We start from the raw sequence: 22,597 nt of genomic DNA on the forward strand, positions 1-22,597 counted from the left end.
GCGGGGGCTCCCTCGCGCAGGCGCGCGCGAGCGGCTCTGGAGCCCTGCAGGCTTAGACCCGCAGCGCCTTGTCTCTCCGCCTTCCCCGCCCCCCCAAATGCGGAAGTGAGCGGGGCCTCGGCGGGCGAGCGGAGGGGGCCGCCGCAGGGCTGGGAGTGATCGGCTGGCCCGCGCCGCCTCAGCAACGCGATGGAGAGCGGGGCCTTGCCCTTCGGTGGGTGAGCGGGAAAGGGGGCTGGTGGGGGGGAGGGGGAGAGAGTGGGGGCTGGTGGGGGTGGGGGGGAGGGGGAGAGAGTGGGGGCTGGTTGGGGGAGAAGGGGACTGGTTGGGGGGAGGGGGAGAGAGTGGGGGCTGGTGGAGGGGAGGGGGAGAGAGTGGGGGCTGGTGGGGGGAGAAGGGGACTGGTTGGGGGGAGGGGGAAGAGAGTGGGGGCTGGTGGGGGGAGGGGGAGAGAGTGGGGGCTGGTTGGGGGAGAAGGGGACTGGTTGGGGGGAGGGGGAGAGAGTGGGGGCTGGTGGGGGGAGGGGGAGAAGTAGGGCTAGGGTGTGGGGGGGAGGAAAAGGGAGTTGGTTGGGGGGAGGAGGAGGATGGTTGGAGGGAGGGGGTGCCCGGGGCGATTGGGGGAGGGCACGGGAAGAAGCGGGGCTAGTTGAGGGGAAGCCTGGGGGGGGGGGGGCGTGTGTGTGAGGAAAAGGGGGTTGGTTGGGGGAGAGTGTGGGGAGAAAGGGGCTGGTTGAGGAAGAGGGCGCCTGGGGCAATTGGGGAAGGATGTGGGGAGAAGGGAGGCAGGATGGGGGGGAGGGGTCAGTAAAGTTGATAGATTTCTTCAGATGGGAATTGCTGCCTGAGAGGGTAATGGAGAACTGACGTGTGTCATGAGGAGCGTCATCTAGGGTAGGGATGTAATAGTGTAGTTGATAAACCAATAAGTTATCTAGTTAATGCTATAGACCACATGCATCCCCCTCCACCACCCAATTTTTTAGTAGGCTGAGCAGGAGCCTGTGTCAGTCCTGGCCTGAGACCTATCCCCGCTGTGGCTCTGCATTTAAAATGTATTAGGTGGGCAGGCAGCCCAGCTCAATTCCAGCTCATGCTGGATCCAGAAACTCAGACACCCCCCAGACAGGGGCTGCTGTCACTCCTGTATCAGAGGCAGCACGGTCTGCGAGGGGAGCTGGTTTTTAAACTTGCTCCCCTTGCGGACCAGTTACTGCCTGGCATCCTGCCTCTGTATGAGAGGCAGCAGTGCGGAGTGGCAGGGGGCTCCTCAGGAGTGGAGCCGGATTGTACTGACTGCCAGCCCTGCCCCCAGGGACTATAGAATAGTTAAGTAACCGATAAGAATCCATGAGATTACTTGACTATTCAATTAACCGATATTTAATATCCCTAATACAGAGGATGATGGGGGGAGGAGGAGAATAGGGATGTTAGATAGCAATTAATTGAATAGTGTAACTGCACAAAATATTATCAGTTACATGACTGTTTGATAGTCCCCAGGAGTGGTGCCAAGCATTGCCACAGGAGCCCATACATGTGGGGATCTGGCTTGAAAGCCGGCTTCCCACGTGTGCTGGCTCCCGCATGCCCCCCCTCACTTCCTCATGTTGCTGCCTCTCTGTCAGAGGCAGCAGTGCTGGGGTAGGAGAGGGCATGCGGCTCTAGCTCCCTACAGCAGAGGGTCCCACTCTCCCCCCCCCCCGCTTGCTGCCTCTAATATAGAGTAGTAATATAAGATTAACTGACAAGCCTAAATGTATCAGTTAATTGTATACTCGACTACACATTGATATCCTTGGAGAAGAGTCATAGAAAGGAAGATGGGTTGAGTCAGAGCCTCTATAAATACATAAGGGTATCTGTAGCTTCAAGCCTTTTCAGATATGGGCAAGACCTGCACTGGGATTTGGGAGGTTAGGGAGGAGAAGACACTCTGGTTGCCCGAATTGTCAGATAAAGTTCTTCAGAGTTTGCTGGAACCGTTTTTGGCAGCGGAGTTTGGTATCCCCGCTCATATCTATTTCCCGAGCCATTGTGATGCATGGACTTTGGGAGTCAAGGTGTGATTGGGAGTCAAGGTGTGATTGTGGGTGTTCTCTGCCCTACAACTGGACCAGTGAGCAGGGGGTACTATATGCCTGTCTATTGCACAGGTTGCCTGATGCATCTTAAAGCTAGGAAGTACACATTTTTTTTTCTAGCTTTCTTTATTTTGACTTGAAAAAGATTTGCGGATTAATATCCATATCATAGCCAGTTCCACTTATAAGCATCATGAACTCACAATGTAGAATTTCTAAATTTGGTGGGAAATAAGCAATACCTCCAACAGTTCTACAATTGCACATGTCCATTTTCTGTAAGATGGTGACAGTGTAGCAAGAGATATCGAAGGTGGTCTTAGCCTCTTACATGATCGGGTTTTCAATGATGTTGACATCAGCACCCTCCCTGCCCAGCACTTCTGAGTGGATTAATATCAGTTTGCCTTTTTTCCTATTTGCCTATTTGCAGATAAGTATTTAGAAGCCTCAGAGATTTTAGACCTGTTATTGGGCCAGCAGGAGATGTTGTCCTAAAATTGTCATGAAGCAACCCCTACATTCCAATTAATACATGAATATGCACACATCTGTTAACTTCAGTAGACCTTTGGCTTCTTTATGTTGGATCTCATTAGAAACAGATTTATATAGAAAAAACAAGATGTCTGTGATTATAATTCTCCCCAAAATTCAATTTGTGGAGCATTATACAGTATATATACTTATTTGCCTAAAAAGATTCTTCTTCAAAAGTTTTGACTTTTTCCCTTTAAAACCGAATAATGCTATTATCTATAATTTATATAGAATAGCATGTCTAATATTGCAAAGTTGTAACATTTCCTTGCCTTAAGAAAAGCAGTACATTCAGTTACTCTAACTGGGCGTGACATACACAACAACATATCATCACATCTGGTTGCAGCGTAACTGAATGAATAATAGACATAAATAAAAGCAATGGCTTCATTTCAATTTATCAGCTCTTCTCTTGTTATGCCTATGCAGTAATCCACATTAATTTTTACCATTCCATTGACTCTGGCAGTTGCTATAGAAGATGGAGACTTAAGAGACCTAGGTCCTTTTCCCAGATGTCTGGATTGCTAGGTAACTTTGGGCAAGTCACTTCCCCCATCTGTGCCTCAGTTGTACCATCTGTAAATGGGGAGTAATGATACTGGCCACCTTTCTGAGCTTTACTGATATATAGTACTATATAAAAGTAGGGAGTGGTGGTGGTGGTGGAATTATTAATTAGCTCCCCATATTTAAATACTTTCCTTTTGCACTAGACACTCACTTCTGTACTCAAACTTTGGTGATGGAGGAGCTGATTTTCACTTGAGTCAATGTAGGAGCTCCTTTTATTATTTATTATCAAGCAATTATGTATCATGCTGTTGCTGCACCAGCGTGTTCCCTTCTTGCTCTATTCCTCTATATTTTAAGTTTTGCTGCTCAGGCTTAATTCCAAGCATAGGAGAGCCCACAGTGTTATGCACTAGAATTGTTCTGCTTTGTTTCCTCACTGTATCAGGTTGAACCATGCTTTCTTGCTGCCCTTGAGAATGACTGACTGGCTTAACAAAGAGCTTTCTCCCAGAAGTTGACTTAGTTATGTTTTATATCAGTGAAATGGGGCAGCCCAAAAACTCAGATGCTCTACCCAGCATAGGAATAGGGGAGTTCCTTGGTCTCTATTCCAGTTTTACTGTGGAACTTAACAAGTTTGTACAGCTGAATAATTTAGAAACTGTAAATGCAGCTGATGAAAAATTTAAATGAGATCTATCCATAATTGAAACATCTTACAAACTAGGGATGTTAAGGTTTAACTTTACCGGCATGTTTACCAAGTTAACCAGCGCCCGGTGAATCCTGCCTGGCCTTCCTAGAGCAGCTTGTGGTGAGCTTTGGGTGAGGGGCTGCTCCATCGCAGTTAGGCCCCCTGTGCTGTCAGTGGGGGCTGTTCCCGTGTCCCCCCCAGCTGCAGCGTGGTGGGCGGTTAATCGGTTAAATTTATAATTTAATCAGTTAACAGATTACATGGGATTTTACATCCCTTTTACAAACTGAGTTTCCTGACAAACAGTGTGATTCAACAACAGATTTGTTGAACTATCTGATGTATGAATAAACTGTGTGACTCATGCTTATAACCTAGCTCTTCCAAACTGCTATTAGTTGGAGGGACAAATGTCTTGTTTCTCATATCTTAGGAATTCTGAAAGGAAAAATCCCTTAAACATGTAATCTTGGTTGTCTCAACTCTTGATAACTTTTAACGGATGTTATTTCAAGATCCCAGGATTTGGTATTTGTTTTTACACACTTATGGGGTGGAAAGTGTGTGAATTTTTTAAATAACATGCTAAGAATTTCTTCAGGTAGATTGCTTATGTCCAAAATAGAAAATGTGCTCAGCTTTAAATCCAAAATACCACATTTTTCTCTTTAAAATTGGTTTAGTGTCTCAGACTTCAATACTAACAGTGAGAACTGGCATTCATTCAGTAAGGTATAGTTGATGTTTATATATAAACTGATCAAAGTATTCTCCTTGGGATTATACAGAATATGTAACAGTTACTTCTAGGTACTTAAAAGATTGTAAAAAAGCCTCTAACTTGATATTATTTAAACTGTTTTTAACTAGACACTTCATGTCTGTGTATAATTTCTTTTTGGTATTAAAATAGATTAATGTCCTTTACACTGTTAGTATGGTGCTACCTATATAACTAGAGATTCCTACAGTTAAGAAACTGTAATTTAAGAATAGTGTCTAGTACTCCTTCAATAGAACATTTGTGTGATTCTCATTTATGAAGAGATGCATGTTATCAATGGTGGGTGTAGGGTACAAAGAAAGTGTACATTTAAAATAGACTTGGGTACTCTATTTCTTGGGTGCTTTGAACTTTAGCTGCAAGAACTAGCCTTCAAGGCCTGATATTACCAGTATGCAATTTGCAAATATAAGCATTTAAAAAAAAAAGTAGTTTGAAAACTTTCCAGTCCCCTGTATCAAGCAGAGCGAGTGAGTCAAAGTGGAAGCTCCCAGGCACCAAATGTAAATTTCTTCTTTGTATAAAAACTAATGAAATAACTCTTTCATAACCCACTCTTAGTAGAATATTTGTTTTGGTCTGTGACTTTACTTGCCTCCTCACTGAGGTAAATTTCTCTTTGTGCTTTTCTGTTCACTGATCATATCAAGTGCCTTTTTAATAATGAAGTAGAGCATGTAGAATTGGATTTACTTGGGCTTTACTATGCTACCATATACAATATTGAGCTTCATTTGGTAACATGATGCTGATCTTTGGAGAGATAATATGCTCTACTACTTCAAAGTGCAATGGTCCTTATCAGCACAGTGTTTGTAAAACTGTTTCAGATTTGCCTAGATTATGGTCTGGCTGAATACATTATTTTGAAACCCACATAAAACTTAGATAAAGTATCTTACACCAATGAGAATTCACATAACTGTAGTACCCAGCCTCTTTCAGGAAGCTGGGGCCTAAGAGTACTGTATTACTAATTTATTATAAAGAACTGAGGGAGAGTCAACATGGCTTTTGTAAAGGGAAATCCTGCTTCATTAACCTATTAGAATTCATTGAGGGGAGCCAGTAGACATGTGGACAAGGTCGTCCAGTGGGTATAGAGTACTTTCAGAATGTCTTTGGCAAGGTCCATCACTAACTCTTAAGCAAAGTAGGCTGTCCTAGGATAAGAGGGAAGGTCCTCTCATGTATCAATAACCAATTAAAAGATTAAAAAAAAAAGGGAGAAATGATCAGTTTTCATAAGTGAGATAAACAGGAAGGGCCACCACGGATCTGTACTGTGAATAGTGCTGTTTAACATATTCCTAAATGATCTGGAAAAGAGGGTAAAAATGAGATGTCAGTGTTTGCAGATGCTAACTCACTCAGATTCAAACTGTAAAGAGTTACAAAGGGATCTCGCAAAACTGGTGGATTGGGCAACAAAATGGCAAATGAAATTCAGTGTTGATAAATGCAAAGTACTGCACATTGGAAATAATAATACTAATAACCGTTAGGAAGGAACTAGATAATGAGACAGAAAAATGTCATCATGCCACTATAAATCCATGGTTCACCCATTCCTTGAATGCTGCATGTAGTTTTGGTCACCTTGTCTCATAACAAATACATTTAGAATTGGGAAAAAGTTCAGAGAAGGGCAAAACAATGGTTAAGGCTATGGAACAGCATCCATATGAGGAGATTAAAAAGACTGGGACTGTTCAGTTTGGAAAAGAAACAACCAAATGGAGATATGGTCTAAGAGACATCTTTAAAATTATCTGTGGTCTGGGGAAGAATTATTTACCCCTTCCCATAACACAAGAACGGAGTCTGAGGAGGTAGCTATGTTAGTCTGTAACTAAAAAACTCCCCAAACTTAAAAAACAACAATGGTCCAATATCAGCTTAGAGACTAACCGAAAAATCTGTAGATAATATCACGAGCTTTTGCGGGCAAAACACAATTCTGAAGAAATGGGTTGTGCCTAAAAAGCTCATGATGATATCTACAAGAACAGAAGTCACCTAATAAATAATAGGCAGTATTACTAGAGTGTGTTCGTGGAGGCTGCTAACCAAGATGGTCAGGGCTTTACTCCCATCCTGTCTCTAAGAGCCTTTGACTGCCAGAAGCTGAGTCCAGACGATAGAATGGATCACTCTGATTGTCCTGTTCTGTTCATTCTAAATCATCTGACATTGGCCACTGTCAGAAAACAGGACGCTTGTCTAGATGGACTTTTGTTTCTGACCTAGTGTGACCATTCTTCTTTTCTTAAGAAAATCATCAAGTAAGACAGCAGTGACATCCAGCCCTTGCCTCACAACCCCGATCATATCCAAACAAACTTTGACTCTTCCTCCACAGCTAAGATCATTTCACTTCCACCATACAATCACACGCATCTTATTTCTCACTAAGCACTGTAGCCTTCATGCTGATACCGGATTAATGTATCTTATAATAAAGTATAGCAGGGGTGGGGAACCTGTGCCACCAAAGCTTAAGGCTCCTCCCCCTAGCATCGGGGAGCTGTAGAGGATGCTCCCGCCCTGCAACCCCCCCACCTCTGCAGGGCTGCAGTGCCAGCACCGACTCCCTGCTGCAGGGGAGTGGAACCCCAAGCCTAATGGGAAGCATCAGGCAAGCTGGGTCTGGATCTGATCCACGGGCTCTGCCTGGCGTGGGAAGGAAGCAGCTCTCCGAGCTGCTGCTCCCTCTCCCACTCTCCTAGGCTGGGGAAATTCCGGCCAGTAGGAGCAGCAGGGGGCAGTGTCTGGGAGTGGCGGGGTACACAGAGCCATGTGCATCCCCAGGGGGCTGCGCAGGTAAGCGCCCCCCATTATCCAGACCTCGTACCCCTCCTTCCCAGACCCCCCCACCCTCAGCCCGTTCTTCCCCCTTCCTGCCTCTACACCCTACTTCCCACCCAGCCCTCCCACTCACAGCCCATTGCTGCACCCCTCTCTACTCCTGTACCCTACCTCCCACCCAGACCTCCACTCCCAATCCCCAGCCCAGTCCTGGACCCTAATATCCTTCCAGACCTACCAGCCCCATACCCACTCCTGCACCCTCCCACTTCCCCAGACTTCATACCCCAAGCCTGCTTCCTGGCAGTCCCCTCCCACACACTGAACACCTCATATTGGCCTCACTCTGGAGCCTGTGGGGGGGAGACGACAAAATTTCCTAGCTTGGGCCACCCTCAGCTCTGGTGTGTGAGGGGAATTTGAGGAGTATCTTTCTGTTTTTCAGACTGGTACCATGTGAGTGAGGGTTTTTTTTGTTTGTTTTGCTTCTTGCTTTTGTGCAACCCCGGACTGAATTTTTAACCCAAAAAAGATTCCCCATCTCTGCAGTATAGGTTTTTTACCTCAAATTAGGTCCATTAAGGCATCTTAATTTTTCTTGAATTCAGAACTAAACTAAGCTGTGCATCTGAGTATGAGTGAGAAGAATTGGATGTTTGCATTTTATGTGGTTTGTAGGGACTTTGTGGCATGGGCAGAATGGGGTTGTGATGCAGGGGCTTGAGGCACAGTAAGCCGCAGAGCCGGTGGTTGAGAGGGTGTGGAAAACCTCCTTTGCCTTATGCAGCACTGAGCAGCAAAGCAGAGGTTGGGTGGGGATAGGGTGAGTAAGGACCATGCTTGCTTCCTTTCTCTTTGCAGCCTCCTCTACTAGATTCCAGCGTGTTCTGTGTTAGGAAACCCATGGCAGAGACTCATTGTCCCTTGGTTTCCTTGATTACAAGAGCTAAGAAAAATGTAATGAGGTTGTTTAGCTATTCGTACACTTCTTTATGATGAAACTTAAAAAGCAACCAATAGTTCTGCGGCACCTTGGTGGCTAACACAACATGTAAACGATGTCATGAGCTTTTGTGGGTACAACCCACTTCTTCAGATGATGGTGTTAGATTCAGGATTAACTGACGTGGGAAATTATAACTATGAGAATATCAAATAAAGTTCTAGTGAATCCAGTACAATCTTACATTGCCTGTAAAATATCCAGAAAGGATTGCAAGAGGCTTAGACTTCTCAGTGGGCAGCCGAATGTAATATGAACATTTGCAAGAGAATTCACATTTCTTTCTATTGAAAGTAGCGATACAAGTTTGGGAAGCTCAGTTTTAATTTAAGGAATTTAAACCTTTTCAGTTTAAATAACAGCGCTCCTACTAATTAGTCAATAATTACATATTTCTGAAGCAAAGAAATACTTGAAAATTGCATCATATTACTTGGAGACACTAGTATCTTGTAAAAGTCTGATGCTTGTTGTTTGAATTAAATATTACTGAACAGTATTTGACTTTAGAGATCAGCCATGTATTGTTGTTGTTTTCATGTTGAAAAATACATGACAATGAGCTTTGCCAAAATAAAATCTTGCATCTTTGAAACTGTATAGCATGAGTAAGTGGCGTCATTTTCAATATAAACTGATTTTTACTGGGGGGAGAGGGTAAATCCCAGGTTTTACAATAAGTGTCATTTTTTTCTGATACTTCACCCTATTTTTGTGTCATTCAAGTAACTTTTATTGGGAAAATAAAGTACATTGCATGCAGTATACATTCCAGATAATCCACAAGGCTGTGTGGATATGCAAAGCTTCCAGTTGAAATAAGGCTATGTATTAATCTAGATTAGAAGATGCACACAATAAACATGCACACAGTCTCTGAAGTACATGCACATCTGAATGTAATGATGAATCTCACACCCACCATGTACACATTTCAAGTACACATTAGCCGCTAACAGTTTAAATATTTGACACACTAAAATAGGAAGAAAATTAAAATCTGTGTCAGAATAAGTTTCAGAGCATAAGGAAACTATTTGAAAGTTTTCTAAAAACAAATAGGAGGAAGGAGGAAGTTGAGTGTATATGCTATAAATGGCATGATCCAATTATTACATGTAAATATTTATAGGCTGATAATTCTACTTCTGCAATAGTAAACTGTTTATTCAAATGAAAAGTTACATTTGGGGATTAGAGATGCATTGTTTTCTTAAACTCAGAGGTGGCACGGTTTTGAGTTCTGATTTAGTTCTGCAGCAAACCATGCTGAATTGCTTTAATCTGTGGAATACTCCCCCCCCCCCCCCCCCATCCTTCAATCCACTAAAATAAACATACATATATATATATATATATATACACACACACACACACACACACACACACACACACAGAAAATTAAGCTTTTTGCATGATTTTTTCGCCTATTTTTGTTGTAATAAACACAGATATATTTTATTCTTCCCAGAAATTAAAATGGAAGACTTAGGGTCCTAAGTATGTGGCAGTCCAAGTGTTCATGAAAATGGAAAGAACTGAAATATATGAACAGTTATTCCTGCACATTTTTGTTGTAATGACAGCTTTCCCTTTTTAGCTTCAGTATGATTCACTGGATAAATATGCAGTTTCAAATTATGGCCTTATTTAAACTAAAAAGCTACCCTGTGTTGGCTGGGGCACTGTCTTGTTTTCCAGTAGTTTACCAGATTGCAAAATACAGTGTGGGTGCTTATGCATTTTCCAAAATGTAACTGATATTATTGAGGCTCAAGAACAGTTTGAAATTATTTACAGAACTACTCGTTGAAAATTGCTTGATCGCGCAGTTTCCCCACTCGTGTCTTCCTCTTCAGGTTGTCTTTGCAAGAATATAATTGAAAAAGTTCATGCTAATCACTTAGTAAAATTAAAGCATGTTGCTTCCCCTCTCCTTCACCCAAAGGAAATGATTGATTGGTGTTCTGGGAGGTTGTTCTTCTCCAGTGAGGTAAATGGCAACTACTCCCTTCTTCTGTGAATGAGACACTCCCATGTTAATTAGGTTATAGTGTGGGAAATCTTCAGTATACTTAGTGCTGAGCAATGTGCATGTACTTCGCATAAAAACGATATTGAGTTAAGCAGTGCTCCTTGATAGACTGATTATATTAGTGATACTTTTCTGTTCATACTCTATATCAGGGGTGGCTCACGAGCCTCATGCAGCTCTTCAAAAGAAAAATTGCGGCACCCGGGGCTGTTCTGTGTTCCCCTGCTCTGACCTTTTTTCCTTGTCTGGTCAGGGCGCTGCTTGGGGCAGCGAGATTTGATGCTGCGGCCGATGGAAGCCTGCTTGGGCCACGCGCAGCTCTTAAAAGGCCATCGGTTTTTTTTCCCCCTTCTCAACAACTTCTTTCCTTTGGCTCTTTGCGATTTATCCACCATTATTTTGGCTCTTTGTCTGTAATAGGTTGGCCACCCCTGCTCTATATATTATATAGTCAAAGGGGTCCCACCAGTACAGAATTCCCTCTGCCTCTGGGATCCCACCAGCAAGGCATAGCAGATGCTGCTGCAGGCAGGGGCCATTGCAGCCAAGATCCCATCCTGGCCAACCTGCTCCAACTTTGGCGGGGTGGGGAGGTGAAGGTGTCTGCTTCAGCTGGCCCAGTTAACTGGTTACCGGGTAAGCATGCCAGTAAGCCTAATGCTTACGCACAACCCCGTTACCTTTTTGCATCCCTACTTTCTGAAGCCTGAAAGTACTTGCCCAAAATATTGGGAGAAGAGATAGAGATGATGCAAGTGCAGCATTTATAATAGTATTTCAGGTTGTGCTAATAATAGTGAGCTGTGCTTTGTGTACTCCTTTGCAGCACACTGAGCCCATGTTGCTGCTCCTCTATTCATGTCTGCAGAGGCAGCAGTCTGGTGGAGAGGAGCTAAGCAGTGTTTCCTGATTTTATTTGGCCACGGAACCCTTTTCAGCTTAAAATAATTTCAAGGAATCCCTAGGGTTCCCAGAGTAAAATTTGGCAAGCCTCCCCCCCCCCCCCAAAAAAAAAAAAGCCCCACCAGAATTAGTTGAGCAAAAAAACCTGCAAAATACTCTCTCTTTAAGAGGGGGCGGGGCAATGTCGCGTTCTTGTGGAACCCTTACTTTCGTTTTGCAGAACCCTGGGGTTCCACGGAGCACCAATTGGGAAGCACTGAACTAAGGACAGCTTAGGTCTAACCTTGTCTTCGCCAATGACAGAGACACTTGATTATCTCTGTATTAGCTTCTTCGTCTATAAGATGAGGGAAATACCTGCCTCATAGCTTTGGGAGGATTAATATTTTTTATACGGTGTTTTGAAGATGAGAGAGGGCTAACTGCTGTTTAAATTAATAGTTTTAATGTTGCTGGGCTTTATTTGAATTAACACTTTGAAAGGAAAGGAAAGAAGAACGACTAGATTTGAGGTCTAAAACTAAAGCCAGTTATTGGCCCATGATGTCAACCTGCATTGCCTACTTGCTAACTTTTCAGACAAGCATCTTTCATACGCTTTCCCATACTCCATCAGGCTTTTGATGTGCTCCCTATAAACCTCCACAGAATTGCCTCTTCAAATCATTCCTTAAAATTCTCCCGTGACTATGCTGGTGCTGTAATAAGTGACCAACATTGTCTCATTGTTTTTTTTTGTACCCCCTAACTGTATCCATTTGTTGTTTCTTGTCATATAATTACATTTTCAGCTCTTTGAGGCAGGGACTTTTTGTTCCGTTTCATAGCACCTTGTGTGACGAAGCCCTGATTCATAAGTAGGGCTCCTTCAGTGTCACTGTAATACAAACAGAAACATTGTCAGATCAAGTGGCAAATGTCCTACTTTAAATCAATAAGGAAATGGAAAGAGGAGGAAGGAAATTTTATGTGAAAATCTGTGGTTAATTTCTTTTGTATGAGCCTACAGATCTAGTAGTTCATGAACTCACTTCTGTAATGGACTCCAACGGGCTTCTAAGACATGCTCTTTCCTTCTGAAATTCCAGCAGCAATCTGTGACAACACGCATTCATCTTAAGAGTCTAATTTTCCTCTGTGTCCAGTGTTTCTACTGCATTTGACTTCAGTTTTGTGCATTCTTTAGGACCCTGTTTACACTGAAGCGATGAATGATTGAACCAGCTTATAAAGCTGTTAAAAGCAAATTTAGGTATAATTTTTAAATAACGTTTGCCTGAGTAGTTTTGATTGGTTTCTACCTAGTCTAAAGCATGTTCCAAAAGATCCACCACTGTTCAAAAAAGGTCTATCTTTTTGGGGAATCCTTGGAGCGGTCATTGAGCGCAATATGAAAAAAGTCCGCCAAACCCCTTGCTGGGTCTCATAGAGCTCTAGGGTATATCTCCTCTTGGCCCGAGACCTAGTCTTTTTGAAAGTGTTTTCATTTCTCCTGTTTGAGTGATTTTTAAATGTTTATCTCAAGATAAGTGTATTTCAGCCACTAGGTCAGGGGTCTCAATGTCCTTGCCTGCGGGGCATCCCCAGCTGCCCACCCTCTCTGCCCGTGGCACCTTGTCTCCCGGGATGCAGTCTTGGGGATTACCGGGTGGAAGGGAGGAACTTCACTTCAAAGCACCCATGTTCATTTCTGCTTTGCTTAGGGCTACGGTTTCATGAGACTAATTTAACTTTTTAAAAGGGCAATACCAGGCTAATTAGGCCTAACAATTAATATGCTTTAAAGTTTCAAATTGTATGACACTGCATTGAGGTTTTCCTCCTGTTTGTATTTTGAGCCAATTATTGCAACATTGAATTTCACGCTGCTCTTAAGTGAACTTTAAAACTTTAGTTTGAATGACTTTGGTCATCTTCCAGCAAAGAAACTACTGTACTGAATAATTTCATTCAGCTTTTTCAAAGGCGACTCAGTTCAAAAGGAGTTCAGTGGCAGCTGGGTACCTAATTCCCTTAGAGTCCTTTGAAAATCCCAGCCTTTAATATTAAAATAGCTTTTAACATCAATCAGTATTTTACAGGAGGTGGCTGTTGCACTGAGAGGAAGAGGGCTTCTGAAAATTCATCAGTGTTAAAGTAAAGCAAACCGCATCTGGATTTCATATTTGGGTTGAAGTGAAGCAACCATTATGGTGACTCTTCCTATTTTCTCCCGCAGTGAATGTATGTAGAAATCATGTTGCAGCATGTTCTTTTCACTGAAGACTCTGGGCATCCCAGTGAGGAAAGAGAGCTGCTTTGTCTGTTTGATCTCCCCTAACGCAGATGTGTGAGATGACTGCATGTGTCTAGCATAAATACTTTCAGGTTGATGTCTACCATCTGCCATGTTGCTTTGTCAGTGATCTGCTTTCCCCAGGATGAGAAATAAAATACTACTTTTTCCTGTTTCTCAGTCTTGGAAATCTCCTGAGTCGAGACCACCGGCTGTCCTCTAAACAAGCGGTGTTTTATGTTATACTGAGCCCCTTGTCTTCCATGAGCAGATCTGAGACGTCTAGTGTTCCATTTCCCCCAGCAGATAACGTGATGGATGAGTGAAAACTGTACCAGACGGCCCTTTGTATTAGCTAGCGGATGAGGTTAGGTGCGCTTTGTCAACAAGGTAAATGCCTAGGGTAAGAAAAGCAGCCTCCAGCCACTCTCAGCAGCTGGGAAGGACAAGGGTGCCGAGGTTTCTATGGGAATGCTGCCTCTGGACTCTGCTTGAGTCCATCTTTCATACTGGTTTCTGGCTAGTAAGCATCTAAAATTTCTCGCTGCTAGAAGAGAGCTGGAATTCTGTGATTTGGGGGGAGGGGTCTCTGAGTACCCCCCACCCCAAACTGCCTGGCTGAGGGAGAAGGTGAAGTGGTCACTCTTCGTCTTCTGTAGCCTCAGTGGGTTTTTTGGGTCCTCTTTTCCATGAATAATTCCAGGGCCCCTTCAAGGCTTTTGGCTTTCTGCAGTGTAGCTACGGTCTCTCACGGAGTGTGGATTGACACTCTGACAGCTTTCTCCTGTTGGTTTGGAGCATCTCCCTTACAGTGCTACAGTGGCTCAGCTGCACCGGTACGGCTGCGCTGATGCAATGCTTCAAGTGTGGACATAGCCCTTTCACCTTTGTGGGTGAGTGTGTGCCACAAATCAAAAATCAGTGATAATTATAGATTTCAGAAATGGATGGGACTCTCTGAATCATCTGTAAAGCAGCCTTAATTTCTGTGTAGAATAAGAAACCGTTCTGACAGTGACCATACGGTTAACCAGAGAAGTGCCGTTAGTTGTCCCACTGTTTGTGACGCGTTCGGTCTCCCATTCGATAAGCCTGAACTGAACACAATCTAAAAAAATTATGTAACATAAAATGTTTCAAACTCCTTTGCAGAGAAATGAAGTTTCCCATTCTCCAAAGTGGGGGCCCCCAGCTGGTCCAAGGCTCCATGCAGTGCTGTCGCTTTGAAATACTCCCCTTTCCTCTCCCTTGCTACTTCTGATAGAGGCAGCGGAGGAGGGGGAGCTAGTGCCTAGTCGACTAATCCTTCACATCCCTACAATTTAGACTAATTTTAGTGTATCATCCTCAAATAGGAAAAGCAAAAATATACCTTTTGGGCCCCAAGGATGTGGTGGTGGATTGAGAGCAATGAAATGAGCTCTAAATTACATCTGTTCCCAATAATGGTGGTGTGTGTTACAAAAGGAATAGACACTGCGTTCCTGAGAAAAATTCAGACCATCAGGAGCAGTTTCTGCCACCTGAGTTTCATTCCCAAAGCAAACCGTTCCAGTGAGAGATCCAGAGTAAAAATGGGCCATTTCGGTTTGATATAACATCACTCACGTTCAGGAAAACGCCTTACTTAGTCTGTGCAATAACTCCACCGTACCTTTCAGATAACTTTTTATATTGTGGTTCAGTTGCATTTGTATTTCGCGGAAACGTGTGGGAGAGGATACCTCTTAACGTTTGACTCTTGTCATTCTCCTTTTGCAGATGACTGGCACTGAGCAACAAGCTGGGGCGGTATGCTGAAGCCAGGTTGGGGGCAGAATGAGTTTAAAAGATGCTGGCAGTGCAGCTTGCCAGGAGGAGGCGGCCTATAATCTTCATATTTACCCCCGGCTCGCGTCAGAAAGCGCCTCCTGCTGCAGAGTGACTGCAACTAAGGACAGCACCACTTCAGATGTAATCAAGGATGTGATCCATATTTTGAACTTGGATGTCTCAAAGCATTATGTGCTTGTGGAGGTGAAAGAGTCGGGAGGTGAGGAATGGGTACTTGATTTGCATGATTCTCCTGTTCATAGGGTTTTGCTCTGGCCTCGCCGTGCTCAGGATGAGCACCCACAAAACGATGGCTACTATTTTCTTTTGCAAGAAAGAGACGCTGATGGGGCCATCAAATACGTCCATATGCAACTGGGGTCTAAAGAGAAGGATGCTCGACGGTTGGTTGAAAGGGGTTTTCTTCCATGGCATCAGGAAGAGTTGGATGACTTATGCAATCTCTCCAATTTAACAGAAATGACACTCCTAGAGAATCTCAAACGCCGCTTTCTAAAACACAAGATTTATACCTATGCAGGAAGCATTCTGATTGCTGTCAACCCCTTCAAATTCTTGCCCATTTATAACCCCAAATACGTCAAGATGTACGAGAATCATCAGCTTGGAAAACTGGAGCCTCATATTTTTGCCATCGCTGATGTGGCTTATCACACGATGCTGAAAAAACATGTCAACCAGTGCATAGTCATTTCAGGTGAAAGTGGATCTGGAAAAACTCAAAGTACAAATTTTTTAATTCATTGCCTCACCGCACTGAGTCAGAAGGGGTACGCAAGTGGTGTCGAGAGAACTATTTTGGGAGCTGGACCAGTACTGGAGGTAAACTTAGCTGAAACTTTTCTTTGCACACTTACCTTCCTAAAAACTTTCCAAATAATCACTGGTATGTGCCATTTTTAGGGGGGATTTTGAAGGCATTTCTTCTGCAGAGGTGTTGAAAGTCTGTCTCTGTTGGTCTGCTTCTTTCAAGACTGATTTTTAAAATTATTTTTGTTTTTTAATCTCTAGTCTCAACTTTCCTTGTAACTAACTTTCCATATAAATGAAATAGACTATTTAGTACTCCTTTGACATAGGCTATTTCTCTGGTTTGGCTTTCTAAGTTACATTCTTATCTTCAAAGATGTCACTTTTGATTGGTTATATTTTCACAGCCAGAGTAAGGATGTAAAGTTTTAACTAGTTAACCAATAAGCATCAGTCTTACCATTAAAGTTAACAATCAAGCTTTGTTGCTAGCCAGAGCCCAGGAATCTATTGGCACTCCAGCAGCGGCAGCCAGAACGAACCCTGGGTACTACGGCTGTCATTGTGCAGACAACTACACGATTAACTGATACGCATTCCCCTCCTCTCCCCCCCACCCCCGCTTCTGTATCAGAGGCAGCAGGGAGTGGCAGCTGGTGCCCAGGAGGAGCTAGCTTAAAAGCCAGCTCCCCATGAGCACCAGATCCACCTGCCTACCCCAACCCCGTGGTGCTGCATCTGATAGAGAGGCAAGCGCGTGGAGGGTAAGGGGGGTAGGTTGGAGTCAATATGTGCAGGGAGCTGGCTTTCAAGCCAGCTCTCTATGCGTATTGGCTCCCGCGGACCCACTTGCTCTCTCTCCCCCCCCCCCCCCTTGCTGCCTCCTACAGGGAGGTGGGGAGGGGAGCAGGCAGGAGCTGGCACTGGGGAGCTGGCTTAAAAGCTGGTTACCCCCCACACCAGCTTCACAGTGCCATCTCCTCCCCTCCCCCCCACCCCCTCTGCGCTGCTGCCTCTATTAGAGGCAGCAGCTCAGGGGAGGAGGTGAGGGGCAAGGGAGGCTGCTGCAGAACATCCTCTGTCCGTGAGGGGTCCAAGCTCCCTGTGGACAGAGGCTACTCTGTATCACACAGACCAACCTCTGTCTGTGGTGAGCCTGGGCTTGCCATGGACAGAGGCTGTTCCATGGCAGCAGCCCCTGTCCACGGGGGGTCCGAGCTCCCCACGGACATGGAGCAGCCTTTGTCTGTGGGGAGCTCAGACCCCCTGTGGACAGAGGGCTGCTTTGTGGCAACCTCCCGTGCCCCTCGTGCCCTGCCCCATGCTGCTGCCTGGTGGGAGGATCAGGGGGTACTGCAGAGCTGGTGCTGGGGGTCCCAGCTTTTAAGCTCGCTCCCCCCTCCCCACCCAGCACTGGCTTCTGCCTGTACCCCCCCCCCACTGCCTCTGTAGGAGGCAGCAAGGGGGCACAGTTGGGTCCACGGAGCCTCCTGCATACAGGGGCTGTTGCTACCCCACACTGCTGCGTTGATCTAACTTATAAATGTTATGAGCAAATTCTTTCATAATTTGTATACCATTTCCAGTGAAAGGAAAGACAGCAACCACTAGTCTCATATGGGGGTAAAATCAGTCTAGAACTGTGAGATAAACCAGAAGGGAAACATCAATTGGTTCATTAATTCAGTTTTTTTTTACTCTATATTAGAAAAATATATCCTAATTTAATTATACAGGGTGCAGCTGATCCTCCAGCCAACCCACCAATGAAAGCATGAAAAATAGCAGGAAAAATTCTGAGGGAATAGATTCTAAAACTGTCATGGGATTATATTCAAACAATGCATAAAAGCTTTAATACAGTCATTTGTGAAGGAGTCTAAATTTAATTTTGCTGTGAAAGGAATATGAGGTAAAGTTTCCAAAAGTGTGCCAAGTCAGTTAGAGATAAGGTGGATATCAGAGTGCCTTTTATTGGGCTGACTTCTGTTGGTGAAACTTTTGACTTCACACAGAGCTCTTTTTCTGGTCTGGGACAGCTACTGAGTGTCACAGCTAAATATAAGGTGCAAGAATTCACACCTTTGCACTGGACAAAAGCTGTGTTTTGGGGTTACAGAGTGGTAATAAGCATTAAATCTGGCATCTTTATTTGGACATATACCCAGAATACTGGAGAGTCTGGTATTTCTAGGAATGGCACGGGGGTGACCCCGATCCTTATCAATGTGGTGTATGTGCAGGGTCATGCCATGGGGGGGTGACCTTATTCCCACTGGTGTGACCTCGCACACTTAGTGTGTGAAGGGTCATGCTGGTGATGGAGCGGGGTGTTCTTCATCCTGTGTCAGATACTGGGCAAGACCCAGGTCTGGTTTTATGTCCATGCTGAACAGGGAATAGACATTACAAAAGCAGGACCGTTTGGTTTTAAAACCAGATGAGTGGCCTGCCTACTTCCTAATTTTTCTGCCTAGAAAAGTTACGAATTTGAGCTCCCACACTCATCTTTTGAAGGTTTCCTTTGAAGATGAAGACTGAGAGGTTCAGTGTGATCACTTTGTGAAAGGGATTCATCTACCAGTGTGAAAGGGATTCATCTACCAGTGATAAGGTGTTTTTTTTTATCTCCTCCTTTTTCTCTGTCAGCCACTTAGGTGCTTTTGAAAATTTTACCCATGATGCTTTACAGTTCAGGGAGTTCATGCAAGCATTTTGCCTTGCTTTCTGCTACTTGAAAGCAGAAGTAAAATTTGAGGTTTGCTTGGTGCTGGAGCTCAAGTTTGCATTTTGAGCAGAAAACAGGAAGGGGTCACTGTGGACAGGACTTTTCAATCAGCTGATCTTCCGTGTTTGATACAGTTAACTATTTTAGTTTGCAAGAGGTGATATAGCATAATTGAATCAGATAGAAGGGCCTGAAATCACATGTTATATTGTGCCAACTGAATGAGAAATGCAAATACAAATTTAGCTGCTGAAGTTTGGGGTAATTGTCTGTATGCAATAACAAGTGTTGTTTTAGTCAAGCATTCTTAGAAATTGATTTAGACTTGCATGTTAGATGTATCATAAAGAACCACGCCTACCTAGAAATACGACTAAAGATTAAAAGCTTAACTTGGGAGATGGCATATTTTGAAGATGACATTTCAAAATATGCCATTGAAAATTAAGGGTTTACGTTCTTGCCTGAAATAAAAGCATGAAAAAGTTTCTTTTTATGAGTAAAGGCATTTGTCAATCATACATTGATTCAGCCTAAATTCACATCTGGGGCTGTACATTCATAAATCCCTTTGTTTGTGTCCTAATAAAAGTAACAAAATGCAGCACTGCTGTATCCCACAAGGTCTTGCAGAGAAAAGCGCAAGTTTGTATGAAAGGTGCTACTGATCAGCTTGAAACTAAAAAGGAGGAAATAAACCCTTGCATGACAGTTAATAAGCCAGCACCATTCTGTGTGTGAAGTTACTAAGGCACCTGTGACTCTAACTAAGAAATATGAGTTGGGTTAGGTCTGCGTATGGGTTAGGACCTATACTTCCCGAAGGGTTCAGCTTGAGTGTCAACGGGAGGAGTGCAAGTTTGAAGTATAGACAACTCCCATTTTTACAAGAGGGTTAGACAACATGGTAATAAACTGTTCGAGTCCTGTCTGTAGTTGTCTTCTTTATAACCTTTGTACTCCGAGTGGAGCATAGGTCATCTACAAGTCTCCTCCACTTCACTCTGTCTTGAGACAAAACTTCTAGCTGACTCCAGGAGTACCCCAGTTGTCCTTCAATCTTCTCCATGTTGTCAGAGGTCTTCCTCTTTTGTGTTTTCCTTGCGAGTTCCATGTGAGAGCTTGACGGACTATGCTGGATGATGGTTTTCTGAGTGTGTGGCCTAGCCATCCCCACTGTCTTCTCTTGATTTGAACGTCAAGTGGTTCTTGTCCTGCTGTGTTCCAAAGCTCCTCATTTGTGACAAAGTCTTGCCATTTGATGTGAAGGATGTACCTCAGGCATCTGTTTATGACTCTGGCAACAGGTGAAACCCTCATCTACTCAAGCCTGTCTGGAGTACCTCCTCCAATTATGAGTCTCAGTTGAGTGTGGATGTCTTCCTAGTGCAAATTCCCAATCTGTGCGGTGATGAATTCTGAAGTCAATTGTCAGTTTAACAGAATGCAATGAGAATGTTGTAATACATGTTCTGTCTTACAGAAACTGAATTCTTAACTACCAAAGTGACCTGTTTCAGAGTTGGTGATTTAGCTACAATGAGTCACTTGGGTTTGCTTGTAGTAGAATCAAGCAGAACAAGGGAATTTTCCTTTAAAAATTCCTGGGAATTTTAGTGCAGAAGAATACTTTGAAGGGTTTTAGTCATTTGGCAATACTCTTTCGTTTTTGCTTCATATTTTGAGTCCTTATGAAATTGTTAACATGAGTAGTTTTTCATATTTGCAAACCAAGTCTGCTTGATTGTAGTAAGACTAAGAGCCTTTTGGTACTGACTTAGAACTTCCCTCTTTTTTGGGTGACTTCTTTTAGTTGGTTGCATGGCGTCTGTCATGGGCTGATCTTTTCATAGAATTCAAGGTAGGGACGTTAAATTTAGTTTTAATCAACTAACTGACTAGTTGATAAGCGGGGGAGCTGCAATGGGGTTAGCTCCTTACCTGGGAGCCAACCCTGCTGCGGCTCAGCCTTTTAAATGTATTAAGATCCTGTTGGCTCTTAATACATTTAAAAGGCTAAAGTGCAGCAGGGGCAGGACCCTGCGCGAGCCAGGAATCAGCTGTCCTGGCTTCTGCCTGATCTCCCCTGCTGGCCAGCTCTTAATAAGTTTAAAAGCTAAAGTGCAGTGTCAGGGACCCACCCAGTGTGAGCCAGGAATCAGCTGTTCCAGCTCACACCATGTCTCCTTCGCTGCGCTTCTGATTTTTAAATTTATTAAGAACTGGCAGGTTTTTAATACATTTAAAAAGCCAGAGGCTCTGCAACTGGGCATGAGCTGGGAAACAGCTGATTCCTGGCTCACACCTGGTCCCCGCTACCCCCCTGCTCCCATGGAGACAGTGATGGGTGGAACTGGCTTTTAAGCACCAGCTCCTACTCTTCTCTCCCCTCTCCCCCGCTTCCTCTGATAGAAGCAACTAGTTGAGGGACTAACTAGTTGAGGGACTAGTGGGCTGTCTAATAAGCTTTTGCTTATCAGATAGTCAACTAGTTGCTAACATCCATTGTTCAAGGAAGACATTCAAAATGCTGATGTGAAACATGGAAAACTACATTTTTTTTTTTTCCTTACCACGTTTGTTCATTATGTGTGAAGACTAGTTAGACAAAGCTGGTAGCTCAGAACAACCAAAACTATAACTAGCTTGCCACGGGATTAATTTAAATGTTTCTTGCAATACTTTCTCCAACATTAGAGACATTAGATATGTCAAAATGATCCATAGTTATCTATAAAATATATTGTGTATCAAATTAATCAAAAGAAACCAGTCATGGGTTAATATGGATGTAGTGCGTGAAAGATCATGCATCTTTAAGAAATAAGTTGGTAAGAAAACAGACTGCCAGTGCTTATCCTTCTACAACACTTTTACCAAAGGAAATACAACACGGATCACTTATCTGGCATTCTGTCTTCATAAATAATTTTAGCAGAGTCTATTTTCTGCCACATACAACAATAGTATAGCAATCATATGCAGTATCATAATAGGCATGAGAAACATTTCTTGTTTATACACCATTGTTTCCTCATGAGTCGGTTTCTCCATAGGAAATTGTCAAGTGCCATGCTGAAATAATGTAATAAATTCTCTAACATCCCTGGGACAAGTATTTTGGTTGATTTCCACCTTCCAAGAGAGCATTTTCAAAAGCTGTTTAAAGGCTGCAAGGGAACCTTGAACATTCAGGATATAGTAGCTATCTTAGTAATAGCTGCTAGAGAGGAAAAGCTATTCAACTGGAGCATTTAGTTCTAAGAAATGTAGCCAGCAAGCTGCTAACTATGTTAGAAAGTAGTTTGGGGGGCTAATTGAAAGACTTTTCGGCTTAACTCACATCTTGAGCTCTGAGACTAGGTTTTTTTTTTTTTTTTTTTAATGGTATTTGTCCCTCTTTACTGGGACAGAACTTGCCTAACTATGAAACCTGCTGGCAGCTTTGTCTAGGTAGTTTTTTTCCTCTGTGTTTTCCTGACAGCTCCTGATCTAGAAAAACAGATTGTGGAGATTTTAATTATTTCTGTGGAGGACAAGACTGTGAAAGTGAACTAATAAATCTAACAATTCCTCAGGGAAGAAAAACAAGACTGAGATTTTCCTCCACTGTGCTGCCCTTGTTAATATACAAATGC

General features: G+C 43.5%; 1 protein-coding gene across 6 annotated transcripts in view; it reads left to right on the forward strand.

Annotated features, from left to right (window-relative positions):
* MYO9B (myosin IXB) overlaps window positions 1-22,597 on the forward strand; it is an 88,200-nt gene continuing 65,603 nt past the window's right edge. For 4 of the 6 annotated variants that reach the window (XM_089774921.1, XM_075902962.2, XM_075902964.2 and 1 more), the window contains exons 1-2: window positions 1-214; window positions 15,410-16,303. In XM_089774921.1, coding sequence (XP_089631047.1) covers window positions 15,467-16,303 — 837 coding nt within the window. In that variant the 5' untranslated portion in view covers window positions 1-214; window positions 15,410-15,466. The remainder of the gene's footprint in view (window positions 215-15,409; window positions 16,304-22,597) is intronic. The other 2 variants (XM_075902963.2, XM_075902965.2) reach the window with 1 other exon arrangement.

This window comes from Pelodiscus sinensis, chromosome 32 (genome assembly GCF_052426305.1).
Source record: "Pelodiscus sinensis isolate ZL-2025 chromosome 32, ASM5242630v1, whole genome shotgun sequence".
Taxonomy (NCBI): domain Eukaryota; kingdom Metazoa; phylum Chordata; order Testudines; family Trionychidae; genus Pelodiscus; species Pelodiscus sinensis.